This window comes from Dermacentor silvarum, chromosome 4, assembly GCF_013339745.2.
Source record: "Dermacentor silvarum isolate Dsil-2018 chromosome 4, BIME_Dsil_1.4, whole genome shotgun sequence".
Classification (NCBI taxonomy): domain Eukaryota; kingdom Metazoa; phylum Arthropoda; class Arachnida; order Ixodida; family Ixodidae; genus Dermacentor; species Dermacentor silvarum.
The window spans coordinates 65,975,041-65,996,336 of NC_051157.2; the positions used below are offsets into that span (position 1 = coordinate 65,975,041).

General features: G+C 46.1%; 1 protein-coding gene across 1 annotated transcript; it reads left to right on the top strand.

Annotated features, from left to right (window-relative positions):
* The first annotated feature begins 12,487 nt into the window (after positions 1-12,487).
* Positions 12,488-14,590, top strand: LOC119450178 (elongation of very long chain fatty acids protein AAEL008004). Its single transcript, XM_037713554.2, has one exon. The coding sequence runs from the start codon at positions 12,706-12,708 to the stop codon at positions 13,546-13,548; it is 843 nt and encodes a 280-aa protein (XP_037569482.1). The 5' UTR covers positions 12,488-12,705; the 3' UTR covers positions 13,549-14,590.
* Positions 14,591-21,296: the final 6,706 nt, after the last annotated feature.

The window sequence follows — 21,296 nt, forward strand, 5'->3', positions numbered from 1 at the left end:
TGTCTGTGAGAGCAGTAGCGTCTGTGCATGTATTTCGGAGACCAGAAGAAGCAGTACTGTAGTGGGCGAGGCGGACATTATGTGCATCGCATAGATATTGTTATTAACAAGATTGCGGGGTGTTTGCGTGTAATTTTTCGTTGTCATGCTCGTGAAAACAGCGTAGGCCGCACAAAGGAGGCGTACATGACTGCTACGATGATAAACCGCAAACATAGCGCATAACCACAATAGTGGATGCGCCGAGAATAAGGTAGTCGGTGTAAAACAAGATAGAAAGCATCGTCAACGTCAACGCCAACAACGATGACGCAGCAACAACGCCACGTAGTGTGCACAGTAGCTCACAGGATTAAAATTCAGGTGCACGATGTAGCAGCACTGCAAATGTACAGGGAAAAACAAAACGCTCAAATCTCGTAGGTGGCAACGTATCATTTCTCTCGTAACATCCCTTTTAGTCTTGGCCTCAGAGTCGATTGATCCCCAGGTGAAACATTCAAAATGGCTCATCTAAATGACTTAAACACAGCACCTGCCTCATCCCCCCTCCAGCCTAAATATTGATTTACACACACACTGAATTAAAGAAGAAAAAAATATGCGGATCGCATGTGGTGTGGGAATCGATTTAAGCGGCGAAGCTTACATTGGGGTTTGCGTAGAACGCTGTTCTTGTTTCGCGGCCATTTGCAAGGAGAGAGCACATGACCAAGTTTGACACATTTTCACAGTGAAACGCCTCGCTCAACATAAACATGGAGAGCTCGATCATGAGCGACGACGACAAAAGACGACGGGGGAGTGACTATGACTGTATGACGACGACTCAACGGCGGCGACAGAACAATCACGACGCCATGATTACTATATGACGACGACATAGTGACGACCACGGCATGGAGACAATGGCATGCAATTTTCTCATTGACGCTTTTCATCTAATTATAATATTTGGGGAAGTTGATTGATTAATTAAGACTAATTATGTAATTAGGTGGAATGCAAAATATAATCCGAGAACCTCCAGCCGACGGCAAACAACATTACCTTGGTTCTGTCCTGCTACGTGGCATTTACATATTTTTAAATCTTGGTGCATGATAGTTTGGGACACCCCGTATATTCTTTTTAGATTACGTTGTCATTAGAGAGCAGGAATGATTCATACAAACGCCGAACGATCGCACACAAACAAGTGCCGCTTGCAAGAGCAGGTTATTCGCGTTGCACGAGATACACGAGTCGTCCAGAGGTGCCCTTCATTGGTTTCATTATTATGGTGCGCAGACGCTCGATAAATGTGTTAAATTTGCATAATTTTGCTCCCAGATGCTTGAGACTGCACCGACGACTAGTAAGGGTCGTAGTACGTTTATTTGTGCATTTCATAGTGAGTGAGCATAATTACAGAGTAATTAGATAGTTTTATATTGTGCAGCCTGGCCTGCAGCACTTCTTCAGAAAATGAAATAAACCTACGGCTAAAAGCGCATGCACAAGTTAATTATGGAGAGATAGCATTACCAGGCAAAAAGAAGAAAAAAAAGAGTATTTCACCGTTGCTGACGGAAGGCGGCCTGTCGAACACCCCTCAAACATGAGTAATGCCTTCAGCAAAGCTTTTTTTTTTTTTTTGGCAAACAGTAAATGATACGACACGGCAGTGCACACTCATTCCAACCGTTCTTGTGTCATACATCGGTGGATGCGTTTATTTGTTGTCCCGTTTTTGTTAATTTCTGTTTAGTACATTATGCCTTGTGGGAAATCGCCCATAGGAAAAAAAATTAAATAATAAAATGATCCATCCGCTTTAAATAGGTAGCGTGCTAAATTTACCCAGAGCTCAAGGCCCGCGGACCTTTCCTTGCCATTACTGTACAGAAGCGACAAAAACAAGTCACTTGAACAACAGTACGTTCCGTTTAGGTGCTTCGTTCTTGCTTCCTCGTAATTTATTATATTTATTTTTTTTTTCTAATCGGCAGACTTCCCCGACTTCTGCAATACTCAACTCACTTGCGCTGACTACAGCAGGATCTCACAGAAGACAACACATTATTCTCAAGAACAATATTATATATATATTGCAATGCAACACACGACGATGTCCTGGTCCGCCACGGTATTACCAGTTGTGGCCTCCGAAACGCATACGCAGACGCCACCACTCTCAGGGTCTGTGCGGCGTGCAAAACACGGCGCAATTTGCCAGGATCCAAAGCGGTGCGGTGCGATCGTGCAGTGGTTGGCGCGTCTAACGTAACTGTGCGTTAGCTCAAGAGCATGAGTAGGAATCGCAGTTTTGAGTCGAGGAGGTTGCCTGACGCCGTCTGCGGCGCAGCGGAAAGCACTAACAGACTCGGAAAGCCCACTTCCGAACTTTTAACTGCTGTCGCAGATAAAAGAGGCTGTATAAAGCCGAGTAGTCAACGCCACTGGCTTTTGGAGCGGCCGCCTCGGGGTATCATTGATTATAACAACGCTCCGCGTCCTGCGATCTCATTTCTTTCTTTAGTTTTATCGTTGTTTTCTCCACCGTTAAGCCTTCCAGAATTTAGGTCAATGGAACCAACGTTCTCCCTGTTATGCAAGGATACTATGGGGGGAAGAAAGCTGTTTTGCAACTTCATTTGCAGAGAGTAAATAATGCGAAAGGGCATCGCAGGACGTGTAGGTAAACTGAGTTGGGCAGACGCTGTGCCCAAGTTCGTGGAAAGTCACAGAACAGTATAATGCGCACTGCAAAAAAAAATTAATTGAATTCTGGTGTTTTACGTGCTAAAACCACAATTGATAATGATGCACGCCGTAGTGTGGTACTCCGCATTAATTTTGACCACCAGGGGTCTTTAACGTGCCCCTAATGCACGGGACAGGGGCGTTTTTGCATTTCACCCCCATCGAAATGCAGCGGCCGCGATTCGATCCCGCGACCTCGTACTTAGCAGCGCAACGCAATAGCCACTAAGCCACCGCGGCGGGTAAAAAACATCATGGTGTTAGGCATTTATGCAGGCGCATCTCTTCTTTACGTTTCCGAAATCATCTATAACCACTCAAATTTCTTCCTGGTCTTCCAAAAGTTTCGCACAGTTATGGTTAAAGCAGACTCTTGCGCTGTTATTTTTCTGTTTAGGCCTTTTCCGGTTCAATGATCCCCCCGGACTCATGTTTTGCAGGATATATCTGACATCAAGAAAAAGAAAAACGATAATACTATTTTCAGAAATGATAGTGTCAACTAGGCTAATTACATAATTTGTCTACTTTGTGTCGCGGATAATTAGCGTCCTGAAATTTGACAAATGTCCATACGTCTCATCACGCAGAGGTCAGGCCTCAGCGCTCTATATTTAGAACTTGCTGCCTAATGAATATAACATGCCTTGGGTCGCGCTAACATGGTTTCAAAAGAGCCTGTGGCTATATTTGAGATGTCTGAAGAGATGTCTGAGGTGTCTCAGAAGAGATGTCTGAAATTGAGATGTCTGAATAACCACAGGCTGCTTACTACTAGTGCTGGGCAGTATCGAAAATACATGTAACATAGATACTATCTTAGATACTCTTTGGGTAGCGTGTATCTGTATCATGATACGTCTGGCAAGACGTTTATCAGTATCTGTATTTCCGATACATGAAAGAATGTATCGTGTATCATAAGATACAAAATACTGCTATCACAACATCACCGTGCGAAACTATGAACGTTGTCCGAACTTCGCTTCTCAAGCTGATACTGCTGCCACTAAGCCACCTGAATAAAACTAAAGGCAGCGACATTATTTTATTTTTCCGCCAGAGCCCTCCTGCGAGGGCAGGCGATGAGGTCTGCGCGTCCCTATTGGCGGAGCAGAGTCACGTGGTGGCGCTGCTCCGCCCTGTTGTGACTGTTGTGAGGTGGCGGTAGCGTTTGTCTAGCTAATTTAAAGTACTGGGTGACTCCCTGGTAACTGATGAGACCTTCCTTTGTGCGTTCCGGGCTCGCGTCGTTGCTCACGGCTCGGCCGATAGATCCTCGAGCCATACTATAATAAATTGTTTCGCAATGAAAATATTATAATTTGAGCAAGAAAGACAAACATTTGGAGATACTAACAGAGATTTCTTTCAAGTGAAACAAGGTTGGTAGGAGTGAAGAAATTTCCAAGCAAACATTTTTGTGCATACACGTTTGCTGCTACATCATACAGATCTATAAGAAATTTGCGAATGCATCGAAATATCTTAAGATACAAATGGAAGGTATCCTGTCGGATACAATAACTGCGGTAGTATATTGTATGTGTGTCTCAAATACTTGTTGCCCAAGTATCTTGTATCGTATCAAGATACAATTGCAAAGTATCTTTGCTCAGCCCTGCTTACAACACACCGAGTCTTGGCAGTTCATGAGAAAAACTTTCGATTCATTGCTAAAAGCTCCCTTTCGATTTTGTTTTGTTATCTTTACCTGAAATTTGTCATTCGAATGCACGTAATATACCTATTTCACTTCATTTTATGAAATTGGACCATAAAGGGTTTTAAAAAAAAGCTTTTTTAATAGTTCTCATAGACTTTGCAAAACAGCAGCAGCGGCAGGTAATGTCAGCAAATTCCGGAAATGTTCGCAAAGCAAGCTTCTCTTTGAAAATTTAGGGCCCAACTAGGTATAACCGTGGAAACTGAGGCCAGTAATGTAAATATTCCTATACTAATTCACCACATGTAGATCGTCAGTGATGTCGACAAAGCAAATTGTTTTAATGACTACGTTGAGTATGACTGCTTTTAAACTACCCCAATTCAGTTTCCAAGTTACTCCCCTTTTATCAAAGAGCCTATTCCAGAAGTTACCGTAGACAGTCATGGTGTGTTAAAGCTTTTGCAAAATCTAAGGTCGACATCTGCAAACGGACCCGATGGAATTCCTAACCGCCTCAATAAATCGTGCCCAATTGTCAAATCAAAATACTTAAAACTCTCATTTAATCCTTCTTTCCAAGGTTCCGCGTTACCGGAGGACTGGAATATGGGCAACGTAGTGCCCATTCATAAGACAGGAAGCAGAGTGATCGTATCTAATTATCGACCTATTTCAATAAGCAATATTTGCTGCAAGACGTTAGAGCACATTTTTTACACAAGTTGTATATACAACCATCTTCAGAACAATAGCTTTTTCGTAGACTATCAGTATGGTTTTAGATCCAGTCACTCTTGCGTCACACAGCTGCTTGAAATGTCTTACGATTGATTCCTCTCTTTTGATAAAGGCAAGCAAACTGACAGCCTACCGATCGATTTTCAGAAAGCCTTCGATAAAGTCTGTCACACTCTTTTATTACACAAGCTATCCTCCCTCGGTCTTCCTAACAACATTCCTTTCTGGCTGCACTGTTATCTTATTGGTAGGACTAAAAAATTATACTCAGTTGAACGTATTCAACCAAAATTTCTGTCGCATCCGGTGTACCCCAATGATCTGTCCTTGGGCCACTTCTTTTCCTCACATATATTAACGACAATGGGTCTAGCTTAAATTCTAATATCAGCTTATATGCAGACGACGTTGTCCTTTAGAGGAAAATTCGTGGTCACGCCGATAACATTGAATTGCAAGCTGATCAAGACGCAATTTTTATCTGGTGCATTCAATGACACATGGATTTAAACGCGGCCAAATGTAAACATATATCTTTCTCGCGCAGAAGCAGTCGACCTGAGGTATAGTATCCCCTGAACAATGTATCTATTACTCCAGTAACCAAAGCTAAGTATTTAGGCATTATTTTTACAAGTTATTTAACGTAGAATTCCCACATCAATTGCACTTAAAGCTGGACTCATGCTAAGCTCTACCAAGGGAAATTTTAAAAATCCTCCCAACAGATTTAATAATTTATTTGACCTAATCAATAGCCGTCCCATTCAGGAATATGCATCGATCGTATGGGACCCCCCCCCCCCCCTACACACACACACACACACACACACAATCGTATAAGCCCGCTTGAGGTGATACAGAAGCGGACTGAACGTTCTATTACAAAAAACTATACACGTTTCAAAGCAACATCACCGCGATAAAGAATTCCCTCGGCTGGCTCATGTTTGCGTCACGTCGAATTTTTTCTCGCATTTCTTTTGAAAGTGATACGCACTTCCATTGCACAGCACTAACTAAGGACGCCTAACTCAAACCACCGAAGTACATCTCACGTCGCCTTGACCACATGCTTAAGATAAAAGAAATGACATCGAACGCTTACTTTCAAGAGTTCGTTTTTCCCCCCACCATCAGCGATTATTTTTCACAGCACGTAATCATGTTTAAGTGCATACAAATACAATTTAATGCGTTCTTCATTTGCGTTCGTCATTTGTGCCTGTAAATTCATGTTATAGTGATTCCTGCATATATTTACTGCTTTGCACTCTTTGGTGTTTCACTGCGCATAACCTTCTGTATAAACACTCAATTAACACCCCTACTGTAATTCCCACTGGGCCAATGTAGGTATCCGAATAAATAAAAAAAAACACTAAGTGGTCAAGAGGTGTGTAAGTAGCACGTGGTTGGCCACAGTCCAGGAATGCGCGATTAGCGTGGTTACAGCGTTCCCCATTCGTTTAGAAGGCCTGCCGCTTCCTTTAGCGGTGCTGCCTAACTTGGTCCACAAAGCTCTTTGCCATTGACGTATGGCAGTTTAATGCGAAGCCTTCCTGTCCAGTTCAACGCCCTTTTCTGTATTGACTATCTGGCCGGTATCTGGCCTCTGGACGTTTCCGTGGGTCGACACCGAAAAAAGTGCAGTGTCTAAAAATGTGGGTCTAAATGCTGGTTTGTGTCATTAGTGGGTCCATTACACTCTTTAGTAAACCTCTTTGACGTTACCTTGAGCGTGTGCTACAGGATAGTCCCACTTTGTATATTCCACAGGGCTTGTGCCGCTGTTGACGCCAGAGTCACTGGGTGTATGACGCCGAAATGCTGGTAACGCTGAAAAGCTCCTTCGTACGGAAAAAGCCCGCGCGGTTCTCTCAGAAGAGATGGCCAACGCATAAAGGGAACTAATCTATAAGTGAAATCTGACAAAGCTGGTTAGTGTTCAGCGCCTGCCCCACGAGAATAACAGAATCTCGGCCCCCTCCGTTGGAGCGCTCCGTCAATTGCAAGAGTGGAGGAATTATTTTGTCGTGGTAGCAGTTTTAAGGCTCGAAAGCAGATACGCTGTGCGTCTGTCCATACTTTCTATTTCACCGTCATTGTCATGCCGCTGTCTTCGTCAGGCCACCTCCGCACCCTCACATTCACCCTCGCCATATATGATGAAGTAGAACAAAACTTTGCACACCACCGCCACTGCTGGTAATCAAATAGGTGGTGTCCAAAACATGGCGACCATGGCGCATTTCCGGCTCCTGCAATCACTTCCGCTGCTTGCAGCACACAAAAGCGAGAGCTGCGGGACTGGATTCCGTTACTCCGAGGGAGACGTCACTGGGTTTGCAATTTGGACACCACCTATTCAAGCCCGTGCGACCGGACGCACTAACCATTGAGCTACCGCCCAACCTCTGCGTTTGGCAGTTTGCGCGGAGTTTTGCGAGCCATAGAGTTTCCTACAAAATATACTAGATAGAACTCTGCCGCTATAGAGTCTACGGCAGCCGCAAGTAAGGCGTTTCAGTCAGCATCATATGGAAACTATGGTAATTCATGTATTAGCCTAAACTTTGTCCTTCTGGCTTTAAACGGCTTCGTGACATTGGAAATTGATTATTTACGTCAAAATACTGCGTTATAAACGCTACAATTCGCAATGTTTAGGCATGCGCGGAGACAAATTACCTTGCTGCGTTTCGAAAACTGCGAGTGCTTGGAAATTTTGAAATATCAAGCGTAATTAATAACTTCGTAAGAACTTTTGAAGTCACAAACAAGAAGATTGGACAAATCCAAGCACTAATCATCCTTTAGATGGTAACTGAATGATCGCAGCGCCAGAGTTGCCCCTAGTTATTTTTGAAGTAGAGCTCCAAATCAGGCTAGTTGGTTGACATGCATGGTATATTTTCTTAACAGCGCTAGCCCACACGGACAAAGACGAGGCAGACAAGACGTGCGCAGGCTCGCAACTGAATGTTCAATGGGTGAAAATGACATATATACAGAGAAAAAAGAAATTAGTTTCGCAACATTCAGACGCGCAACAGTCAGTTGCGAGTCTGCGCACGTCTTGTCTGCCTCGTCTTTGTCCGTGTAGGTTAGCGCAGTTAAGAAAATATACCATGCTAGTTATTTTTTAGGAAATAGGTAATATCCAAAAGATGGCGGCCTTGGCTTGTTTCCGGCTCCCACGATCACTTCCGGCGTTTGCAGTGCACAGAAGCATGGCCTTCAAGATTGGCTCCCGTTAATGCGATGGAGCCGTAGATGGGGAGTCCGATTTGGACACTACATGTTGCGCACCAGTGGCGGCGTCTGTGTATTTCATAGGCCTCAGCCAGCAGTACTTACGAAGACGGTGCTGTGCGCATAGCAAACAAGTTGTTCTCAAGAAGGAGCGTGCTGGACTGGGCTGGTTGGTACAACATTAGGACGGAAAGAAACGGCGCTTGGACGGGACGAAGTGAGGACTACAGACAAGGCGCTGCCTGTCATCTTGTCTGTCGTCTTGCATGTCGTCCTCACGTCGTCCCGTCCAAGCGCTGTTTGTTCCCGTCCTAATTAATGTTCTTAAGAAGATGACGCTATCCTCTGTGGGAGCCTGCAGATGCCAAGGAATCATTCAACTTTGTCGTTAATTTGTTTCCCTTCTTTTTCATTTTCTTTCTTTGCCGTCGTCGCCGCCGTTAATAACGCAGATATTGTATTTTTCAGGACAACTGCGGGCAGCAAGTTCAACGAAAACCGCTGCTTCAGAAATGATACTAGATAGAAATTTAAATAATTGTTAACTCTGCCGTAATCGAGAGTAGATGTAAGCATGAAATGGCTACCGGCAAAGCGGGTTTGTTGGAGATTATACTAGCCACAATCTTAAAATGGGTCTAGTGCATGTTCGTAACAGCACACCCCACTACACCACACCACGTCACACCGCAGCACGCCATACTGTGCACTGGCTCATATGGACGCTGCCCAGCTAGAAGAGGAAAATCGGCTGAATGTGGCACGACAGGCAGCGAAAGATGCCATGGAAACCGAGCGCACTGCCCAGCCAGAAGAAGAAACGCGCCCGAAGGAGGCGCCACGCAGCGTGGCACCATCTTTCGAGGCGACGCAAAACCCGCGCCGCGGAACTCACGGACCGCTGGCGTTCAAAAGAACACAGGCAACCCTGTCTCAGCACCAAAAGGCGGCCATCAAGTATGTGGTGCCCTGCAACTGCTTTTTGAACGTCGCTATCGGAAATGACGAATAAAACTTCAGCGTACTAGAAGTTACAGCTTGAGTGATATTGTGAACAAACATGCGGAAGAACTCAGAAGCAATATTTTTTGTAACTTGTTTGGGCAGTAACTAGCGTATGTAATGCGGTCCTGTACAAAGGGTTGGGGGCCATAGACCGCATTTTCTTAACTTTTGACTGGTTGCCCGGATGAACTCGTTTTGTTCTCGCAACGATGCCCGGATAACGGCTCTGCCTTTTGGCTCAAGGTCACTCGAAGGTCGCCGTCAACGGGAGCTCAAAACACTTCATGCTTAAAACCGTTCCATGCTTACGTTTTCTTTTGTTAATCTTTTTTCTTTTTTTTTTAGGAATTCAAGAGCATGGGAAGTTAATGCTGGAGCTCTATGGAACACTGTTTCTCAGCAATCTTCGCTATGAAACTCGGGGCATAAAACTAAACACCCGCTCCTAAATACCCACCCCCCCACCCCCCACCCACCCACATAACTAAGCAAGTCCTTCAAATGCCTCAACTTTGGTTCAAATTAGTTCAACGGTGGCTTAAGTCACATGTATTCGAATAGGGAAGACACGAGCCAAAGATAATAAGGATGCGCACGAGTAAATACGCACGTGTCAGCACGTAGTCATCAGTACACCTAACTGCGGATCGATCAGCGCAAGAGATAGAAGGAGAATTATCTCCTGTCCTTTATACTCATGTGTCATTGGGACATCTTTCTTCCTTCCTTCTCTTTCTTTCTTTTTTCCCTCCCCTTCTGTCTATGCCTTTCTTCGTGTTCTTCCATTTACATTCCCGTCAATGGCTTTCTGCCAATGTTAATAGAATAGCAGTCGTGTATCTTTAGTACGCTTGTTTGGATGTTTCTTTTCTTTTTTTTTCTTTCTTTTTTGTCACTCATGTAGCTTGTCACCCTTTCCCGACTCATGAGATAGAATTAACGCTTGCTGGTACATATATACGGCTTGAAATAAACCTGTCGTTCTATATATGGCGGCTAGCAGCATGTGTCACTCAATTTAGTTCGCAAAGAAAGTCTTTCATGCTCGGCTACACCTTCATGGATCAAAATTCTCTCTTGTATTTCTCGATACCCCAATAAGCACTTGGTATTGTCTTGTTTCGAAATAAGTAAATTATTTTTAACTAAATACATAAATAAATGCTCCAATTTATGCGCTTTTTCTCTTCTTTCGTTCCTTTTATTTTCATTGTCATTATTGCGCCGCCGCGGGCCATTAAACCAAAATAGCCCACTTGGAATGCTGCCAAGCTTCCGCCCATATGTGTTTTTCACACTTGATGTTGTGCTTGCTTGTTAGCGCTTACGAAAGTGCTTGCACGTTTCTTCCAGTGAGGATTTTCCGGAGCGCCAAAATCAGGTAACGTCATTGTTTCATTGTGCATCAAGCACGGGGCGCCGACTGATAATGGAGTTGTGACTTAGCCGAGGGCATCCCAGTGCCACTGACCAGTCAGTGGTTGCTTCAGCGTGGACACATCAGTTGATGGGTCCACGCTGGTCTTTCTTCAAAGCGAGGGTACTGGGAAAGCAACCATAACTGCGCGAAAAACAGATAAACAAGGAAATGTTGTGGCTTTCAGACGGTAAACTCGTCACAAAGAAACAGCATCTACCTTATTTACCCCAGCTACGGAATTGCGGTTGAATATGTCTGCTGAGATTAAGGAAATGGCACGACCTGCGCTTGTTTATTTGATCGCCTATCGCCGTAAAATCTTTATTCCGATGTAGTAAGATGCAGTAGATTTCTGCATTGGGGTCCCGATATGCTTTAAATTTTGATAGCTAGTGTGCAAAATTTTATTGAAGAAGAGAGAACATAACGGGAAGGAAAGGGCTGCCTAAAGGTGGGGTTCTTAGTCCAGAGCTCCACTGGCACGGGCTGCTCGCTGTGCCTGATCTAGAAGAGCTGTTTGTCCCTCCAAACCGGTTAGATGGGTAGAGCTTGACAGTTGCTGATATTGAGTTGCTATGTTGCTGACATCGAAAAAAAAAACACAGACAGAGAGTTCTTGCGCTGCTGCTGATATCAAGCATCGACACACAGACACTCATAGGGCTACAGCAGGACACCGTCCTTCTCTGTCGAATTCTCAGCAACTTAACACTCCAGCCGCCACGACGATCGCGTCCCGATGGAGGTGGAATGCAAAGGCGTTCTGTATACCTGGCTCTGTGCACGTTAATAAACCACAGGTGGTCAAACTTATTAGGGAGTACACCTCTACGGCGTCCTTCACAGTCCCCCGTGCTGCTCCGTGACATCGACCACAACTCACGTTATCAAATCCTTATTTTTGACAGGTTACATGTCTTTGAGTAAAGTAGTAAAGACTTTAAGTAGTAGTAAAGTAGACAATCAAACGCCACATGTGTTCACCTTGTGACAACCACGTTTCACTACACTGTTCCACAGTATTCGGTACATTAGTTCGACCCCTGGGCGTCTCCACTCTGGCTTTCCTGTGCAAGGAAGACATCTTGCGCACCGCCACCGAGAAAGTGTTGTCTCGCACGTGTCGCCGCTGCCACCTGTCACGAATCAAAGTGACGAAAAATCCCCAGTCGACGTCTGTCCAGCGAGCGAGAGGAGCCGCCGACCAAAGCGCAATTTCCTCTGCCGTGCGTACGCATCAGGAAAGAAGATCGCCGCAAGCGCGTCATTCGGGCAGTCCCCCCATTATCTTTCCGATCCAGTGCCGCTGCTCTTGGTAACAACGGAATGGTGCGACACCTCCGTGGAGGTTAACCCCCCTCGCCGGTGCTCTCCAGCGTCTACCACGCGCGCACGGTGTATCGTCAGCGAGAGGACTCGCAAGAGAGGGCACCCGGAGTGAGCGCGAAAGAAGCAAGAAGGAACAAAACCGTTGCGCGCCGCACACGCCGGTGTCGCCCGCCGACGCGCCGCACCCCGTCGGTCGACCTTCTGCTCCTTCTCGCCGGAGTGAATCGCTTCCTTCCTCTCTCGCGCGTACGTGGTCGTCGTCATCACCGTGACTCGTCCTCCTCTCTCAGCTCCCGTCGTGTCAGCAAATAAAGGCTCACTTTTCGTCCGAGCGCAGCCTGTCGCCTTCGGAAACCGCGCGGAGACAGGAGGAGGCATAGAAAAAGAAAGCGCTCCTCTGGTGCCTGCCTGCCTCACTGACAGCCATTAGTGTACACGACCGGGCAGAAGAGAGAAGCGCGTTTCGGAACCGAGACCGAGAAGGCAGCGAAAGTGAGTGTCGTCCTCGTCAATAATCTCGGAGTGAGTGAAGCGCGAAGCAGGCATGGCTTCTTCGGCAACCCTGACAGCGGGCGACAGCATGACCGCCGAACCGTTCCTGAGACGGGATCCCCGCACCATCGAATGGGCACTGGCCGGCAATAAGCAGTTCCTCATCAGCCTGTTCGTCGCGTACGTCTACATCGTCAAGGTGGGAGGGCCGCGGTTCATGAAAGGCCGCAAGCCGTACGATGGCATCAAGCCGCTCATCATCGTCTACAACGCGGCCATGGTCCTGCTCAACTGCTACTTCGTGGTGGCCTTCCTCTCCAAGTCGTACCTGGGCGGTGGCTACAACCTCCTCTGCCAAGGCATCAACTACGAGGCCCGCGACGAGGTTACCATGAGCATGCTCACCCTCTGCTGGTGGTACCTGATGGTGAGGATCGCCGACTTTCTGGACACCTTCTTCTTCGTGCTCCGCAAGAAGGACTCGCACATCTCCTTCCTGCACGTCGTGCACCACATCTTGGTGGTCTTCAACGGCTGGTTCGGGCTCGCCTACGGTCCCGACGGCCAGGTCGCGCTCGGCGTCATCCTGAACAGCTTCGTGCACGTGGTCATGTACAGCTACTACTTCCTCTCGCTGCTCGGCCCGTCCGTGCAGAAGCACCTGTGGTGGAAACGCTACCTCACCCAGTTCCAGCTCGTCCAGTTCGTCATGATTTTCCTGCACACACTGGTGCCGTTTTTCATCAGCTGCGGCTACCCGAGGCCGCACACCTACATCATGCTGTGCGAGGCCGTCTTCTTCTTCGCCATGTTCGTGCGCTTCTACCTGAAGGCCTACAGCGACAAGAAGGGTCCCAGCATAAAGGGCGAAGCCGTCAAGAACAAGGCTCACTAATAGTTTCGACCCGCACGTTAGTCCCACCAAGATTTGGTTTGAATACAGAGTAGCGCCAAAAGAGGTCGACCTACAGAGAGAAACGACAAGTGGTAACGCTGCGTCTTTTGTTGTTCTATTCTGTTTACGAACTCACCTCTCCATCCTGTGATATAGGCGAAAGACTGAAGCACTGTTTTGTTGCCATCTCATGGACCATTTTCTTTAGATTTGTTTTTTCAACGAAAGAATAGCGAATCTCACGCTCTTCGGCTTGAACTTTCATTCGTAGATTCCAGTTACTGGCACTCATATAGCGGTGGCATTGGAAAAGTTGTCGTGTTACGCTGCAGGGTGAGAAATATCAAGAGCATTCGTTGGCTGCTAACAGCTCTCGGGCGAAAGAAGCGATCTAATTGCATCCGCAACTTGTCATGTTGGTGGTGGCATTTAGTATACGGTGTCATTTCAATAAGGTCGCCACGTCCCAGTATTTCGTCAAATAGTCATCACATCATAATATCTCAAAATAAGGCCGAAATTTAAACGTCCGACATCGAGGCAGCGTCCGTTTCGCGATTTCTTTCACAAGAACGCGTATTTACTATCATTTGTGCCTTCAGAATGGGGCTCCAAGCCACGAGCAGTTCCGGGCAGAGTCATATAGGAGCACGCCTCGAGCTGCCTTAACGTTTGCGTAGCCTTCGACCGCAAACGCGAAGTCTTGTGAAACCCTGCTTCCATCTCGGAGCGTTACATTTCCATAAGAGCGTCGTTCTCATTCTCGCTGAACCATGATTCAACGACGTTGGTAGGACGAGAGGCAGTCGGGAGCTAAGTTATGTAGGAATGTTGTGTCAGAACGAATGCCACGATATTTAATGTTGATTTTTCACGTTTTGTGTGCGCCAGATGCGTAGACGTCAATCCTGCGACGCGGTCGTCTTTTTAACGGCTGCTCATGTATTGTTACATTTTTGTTGTTGTTACCGTATTGTTATTGTTTGTTGTACATTTCCTCCCTTGCACTGGTCACTTCATGTTGTAAATAAAGTATTTTTGTGCCGTTATTCTCCGCACTGTGAGTTGTCTTCTGTTTCGCAAGAAACTTCCTAAGCGTTGAGCCAGTACTGGTCAGCCGAGCATCCACAGCTGGGCGAGAGAATTCACTGCCATTCAGGACACATGAGCAATGGGTTCCCACTTCCAACCGCGTTATCTGCATTGAAAAAACAATCGCGTGCGCTGCTCCGTAAACGTAGCAAATAGAGCCCAATGACGAAACAAAACGAATAATTAGAAGGTGCAATACTTTAGCGCATGTATAGGCTTCTTATGGGACCCAATTGCGATCTCCGAAAGTAAAAGAGAGAGAGAGACACAAAAACTGAGACGTAAATAAACGTTAGTGAAACATACGAGCCGGGAACGACGTTATCACAGGCACTGTTGAAAGAACGACAGAACTATTTTTTTTTTTTTACAAAATGTATTCTGTCGTGCGGGAAATCCGCTAACTACAAAAGAAGCCAATAACCCCATAAGCGAAGAAAAAGACACAGGCATAGCAGAATGCTTAATGTAATAAAGTGGAGGAGGGGAAGCTATACGGCTTTAGAGGGAGAAATAGACATTCTTGTTCATTACTGTGATAAACGCGAAAATAAGGAAAGTTGACGAAAAGGCAACACGCCACCAATGGAATCCGAAGCCTCACAACCCCTCCGCGTGTCAAGCACCGGCATGCGAGGCCCTCTACAGGCTCCCCTCTATATATTCTTATTCTGACAACCGCTACGAAAGGTGCACATTTTCGATTTTTTGTGCACTTATAGATTCAGGCAACATTGCCACCTTTACACATTGCAAATTTTGTCAAGGTTAGCAGGACGACATCCTCAAGGCCAGGTTTCATACACACATAAATACACAACAGAAGGGTTAGGCAGATGCATACCAGATAAGCTCACTACGCAGCGCACCGCACTGTGATATGCGCCAGTAAAAAGTTTTGAAATCCATTATTCACCCGTGGCTTCTGTTTCTCCCTTCTTTTTCTTCTCGTGACCCGTGTGAACAAAAAGTCAACGGCCCCTGCGAATCAAGAATATGTTAATTTTTCTGTACTTTTCTTGGCTTCTGAGTAAATTAGGTTTTCGTAGGTGTGTTTTATTTTACCTACTCTGCCCCTTGCCTTTGCTCTGATAAAAAGTCAGAACTAATGGTAGTACGGAGCAGTAAGCGTGGGCGCAAGCCGAACGGATATATCCCGGAGGAAGAACACCGCATTGACATATACGCCAAGAATGGAGAACCAATCAGGAAGGTGGAGACTATTAGAGTGCTAGGACTTCTCCTGGAAGCGAATGGCTCTAATTGCAGGATGATACAACGCATCTCTAACAAGTCAGAAAAGTCATTAGGCTTCTGCGTAGAATTACCAACAAACATAAGGGGCTAGGAGAAGACAGTGCCATAATATTGGTACATGCATTCGCCTTTTGCCACTTCTCGTAGGTGGCAGGCATGCTACAATGGACACATGCTGATAAAAACAAGCTAAACGCTTTAATCAGGCGACTTATAAAGACTACACTAGGACTTCCGATCAGCACGGCCAATGATAGATTATTGCGCCTAGGGCTGCATTAACACACTAGAAGAGATAGCTGAGGCTCAACAGGTGGCCCACCAGGAGAGTCTAATGAGGACACAACCTGGGAGGGCGTTACATGAAGAAATAGGCATAGAAATTAGCAACCAAACCAACAAAGGAGAATTATTAACAGAATTGCAAGCGGGACTACGAGAAACAATTAAGGCGACCCCGTTCCTTAGGAACATGCACCCGACACATAACCTCGAGAGACGGAAGGCAAGGGCCAAGACACTCTATCAAGACATAGATCATAAGCAGCAGATAGTGTTTGTTGACGCCGCCTGGGTTAAAAATAAGGATGCGTATACCTCACTTGTTGTAGACACTCAAGGTAACATACGGGATGTCATCACCGGCTATACCAAGGACAAAACATCAGCAGAACAAGTAGCAGTCACCTTAGCCATCCGGGCCAATCGGTGGACACATATTTACAGCGATTCTATAACAGCCATACACAACTTTACTAACGGATATGTGACACGGATAGCAACCAGGTTACTAGACAAGGTCAACAGTGGGAGGATCGAAATCCGCTGGTTTCCTGTACATCTGGGGTTGGTGGACGGAATTCGGAGAAATCTCAATGAGGTGGCAAATGAAGCAGCACGATAAGTTTCTAGCCGTTCTCTTCAAGACCGAGCAATTTACACTTCACCCGGGGAACACAGGGATTGATTATTAACCCATAACCAGATCACTAAGCATTATTATCTGAGCAGAAGGAAATACCCAATGCCACACGGTAAGCTTTGCAGAGCCCAAGCGGTCACATTACGTTTGCTACAGACAAGGACATACCCAAGTCCAGATTTTATTAACAGGATCTATCCGAAGAGGAAAATTCAAACCAATGGTAATAAGTGCAATGGCATTATTACTCTTGACCCCATGCTTTGGCAGTGCCCCGCGGTCTTCACAGACTGCATGTGACAAGGAACAAGAATGGTGGCGGCAAATGCTACGCAGTGAATCACTCTCCGACCAATTACGGGCTGTCCAGAAGGACTGTGATGTGGCTGAAGGGCTTGGCCTGACAGTCCCAACGTGGGAGCGGCCCGCGTCAACCCAGGGTTGGCCCTCAGGACCCAGTAAAGTTATTCATACCATATCATACCCCTCACTTTCTCTTCAACCTTCAGAGAAAGTTTTAACAAGTCATAAATGCGTCAGTCCCTACCCCGCTCCGGTCAATACTATACAATTTTCTATTACAGACTAACGCAAACGATTGATAGGTAAAGAAAAAGCAATCATTTACGAAGTACCTAGATAATTCAGTAAATGCGAATATAGCTCCTCTTGCAGGCGGCATATTCGACTAAGTCCTAGAACAAAATTGGGGCAGAACTGATTAACAAGGACTATGCGAATAGCATTCTATGTGAAGTATGCGAATAAGAGTCTTTTCAGACGAAAATTACTGTGGAGAAATTTTAAAGGATTTTTTTTTAATTCAAGACTGCCATGAACAAGGTTAGGTACACATTTTTAGACTGTACTACATTCGTGATCGGCACACATCTTTAAGTGCACTATCTTGGGGATCGGCCCATGTTTCTGGCCGTACTATATTTGGGGTTGACCCACTGAAACGACTAGATAAGTAGCTCGAAAAGAAAAGCGGGCTGATAATTCTGAATACGCTATTCGCATTAATAAAGTGATGAACCGAACTTTCGGTCGTTGAATAAAATTGAGCGAATAAGGGAAGCACCAGACCAGAGCCATCTTTTCGGCCACGGGACAATGGTCCGCGCCTTGAAACATCTGCTCCGGGCTGAAACTTGCCTCGTTCGCCGAATTCTAATACATTCAAGTATCCGTCTTTCTGTGACCCTTTCGTTTTGATTTGACTTCTCTCGTAAGAGTTGAGTGCTACGTTGCGACTCACTGTAGTGTGCACAGTCAGTACAGCCTCGATGAGATTTTGCGAATAGCTTTGATGTCTATGTTTTGTTTCGTGTCTGTATTTCTCACTTTGTTTCCACGTATATCGTTCTTGTTATCTCTCTCTTATCTTATCTTATTTTCTCCCACCAGAACAGACAGGCGGTACGTACCTTCTAGTAAAAAATGATCACCCTGATGTCGTGCTTAACTTCACAATTGGAAAAACCGCAAAAATGACATCGGCCGGTTCCTTCCTGTTAGGCTGCACATTGTTATCGATCTTTGCTGTTTAGCAGAATAGTAAATAATTGCCAGCACTATACTATTTCCCGTGAACTAACACACTTCTTCCATGTCATCCACCGTGGCGATTAACCATCTGGTCGATTAATCTGTCACCGAAAAGCGTTGCCTGCAACATGTTCACTACCTGAACGCGGGGAGAATTGAATTTGCCTTTCATTGATGATAAACGTCGGACTATCTCGCGCACAGAGCGGCGGTGGCGGTCGAGACGACAATGACGACGACGACAACAACAACAACAACAACAACAACAACAACAACAACAACAACAACAACAACAACAACAACAAACAACGAAAAAAAAAAAAAAACGGCGACGACTACAACAACGAAAAAGAAAAAAAAAGACCACGACGTCGACAACAACAACGTTTGATCTGATTCGACAGCCGGAGTACACCGTTTCTCGGTGTCCTCTGTTCTGTAGTGTTCGTCTGTCATGGAAAACTCTACGGACGATGACGCGAACGCTGCCATCTTTTCGTCCCCACTCCACGGTGAAGGGAAAGGGATGCTGATCTAATAGCGCTCACCATCCTGTTCCACGACGTGAAGGGGTGCGCGCAGTCCATTGAGGCAAAACCTTCGGCGCGGGTAACGAGTACTAACGACCAAACGGATGGAGGCCTCAATACGTTTCACTGATAACAAGGCCGCACGGGAAGGCATTGTTTCGATCGAGAATGCAGACTGGCGGGGAGACGCTTTTCATTAGCGAGCGTCAGGGGTTCGGGCGGGAGGGAGTGAAGAGGAGCGGACGTCGATGCACAGCAAAGAGGGAGGGAAACAAAACAAGGTATATAGAGTAGTGCATGGCACAACACAGAAGTGAGCCGAGTCTTATTGGAACTTTGTTTCAAGCGACAGCATTATTTATCAGGCTCTGTTCTGTCATCAATATTGACTAGAAACATTAGAGCCGCGCTCCCTGCTTATTAAGAACTGTTACTGTCTGCGACAACGCTGCGTGGGTTTGCGGTACCGAGACGGTGCCGATGCCTTCGTTACCATTGCGACTCGATGTTGTCAATGGCTGTTTTCTATAAAGAGTTCATGAAACGTTTTGTCTGTATATATGGGTGCTCCTGCTCGTCGCGGCTGTTTACGCAGACGCTAAAAGCACGTTCATCCGGAATTTGCCCGAAAGTGTGATTTGAATGGCCTATGTTGCAGCATGCGCAGTCTCAAGCACTATAAAAACGTACTGACCACTAAGCTGGTGAATTCTTCTTCTTCGTTCTGGGGTTTTACGTGCCAAAACCAGTTCTGATTAGGAGGCATGCCGTAGTGGAGGGCTCCGGATTAATTCTGACCACCTGGGGCTCTTTAACGTGCCCTACAACGCAAGCACACGGGCGTTTTTGCATTTAGCCTCCATCGAGATGCGGCCGCCGCGGACTGAACAGTTTTTCCGGTATCTAACTGTATGCGCAGTTGTGCTTTACGTTCGGAGCGCAGCCTGCACGACTCGTACGCTGGCACAGTCTAAAGAAAAGAACTCGAATTTCCCCGAGACCAAAGAGCATAATAAACGTCATGGATATGCCGTTCCCGTTGCCTGCACGCTGAATGCGGCCGACAGCGGTATGAAGGTGCTTTACGAGAAACAAGTGTTTCGTATCGTGCTGTAACATCTGTTTGATAGGACGACTTAGATAGCTTAAAGCTGGAACACTAATTCCTTCTTTGTCACTGTAACGGTAATATAAGAATGGAGTGACGCTTTACCATGTGATAAGAACACAGGAATGCCGATGATTAAAATAAAACGAGTACTCGCCAAAGGCTGAGAGGTATAAAGATATAATGAAGCTTCGGAGCCGTGATACGCGAGAGAGTCCAACTATTTACTCCCGAGTTGCTCTTCATTATGATCAAGGGACCCCTAGCGGCCCTGAAATGTCAATTATATGCATGCATATTTCTTTGAACCTTAGGCGAGTGTCCGTTTCATTTCGATCTTATACTAAACTCACCTGACGAGTTTTCGTCGAACATTAGACTGAGAGTATAGGCGCCGACGCGCAAGAAACTGTAGCCATGCAGTGGCGTATCAGGGTCCGCGCAGGGACCTCACCAGCCATCGATACTAATCGCGGTGCTTCGGCGCCCGTGAAATCCTGGTGTTGATACTGCAGCCGCACATTGATGACGGCAGAACGCAAGAACGCCTGAGTACCAAGATTCAAACACCAAGTGGTGCAGAATTAAGCAAGAGCACGCGTTCCTCCTAGCCCAATTGCTGTTTTGCAATTTAAAGCACCATAAGGTGTCAGTCGACAGCCTTCAAAGTCAAGCGATTGTCACCAGCTCATACGAATATTGGTGCGGATGATGTAATGTAGATGGAACCCGTATAAGCTACATGAAATATGCAGTTCATCAACAATGCAAAATCAAGAGACGTTTCACCCCGTAATCAACGTTTCAACAAGTGGACTTGTCTTCGTGAGGGACAGAGGGAAGTCAGAAATCTCTTGTCGACCAGCCGCGCTGGCTCAGTGGCAAGGTCCCGGGTTCGATTTCACGGCCGCGGCGGCTGCGTTCCGATGGGGGCGGAACACAAAAACTCGGGCGGAACTTAAATAACGCCGAGTATTCGAAATTAACCGGCAGCCACCCACTATATTGTGTCTCACATGCATAAACCATTGTAATTATTTGGGACGTTCTCTCCATTGAAACGTTGGCTGCGGATTCCCTGGTTCGCCGACTGTCAATCAACTCAATTATCCATCTCTGGTCACCTGTTTTCTATGAAAGTGCATGCGTGCGTGTGTGTGCTTGTGCTTGTGTGCGTGTGTGTGGAGGGGGAGGGGGGTACATGCAAAAAGTCACAAAGACGACAGCAGTAAACAACAAATTGAGCATGGCATAGAAGTAAGAGGTAACCCGCCTGTGTGGCTCAGTC

Coding starts and splice junctions, on each gene's coding strand:
- LOC119450178 (XM_037713554.2), top strand. CDS start 12,706: ATGGCTTCTTCGGCAACCCTGACAGCGGGCGACAGCATGACCGCCGAA.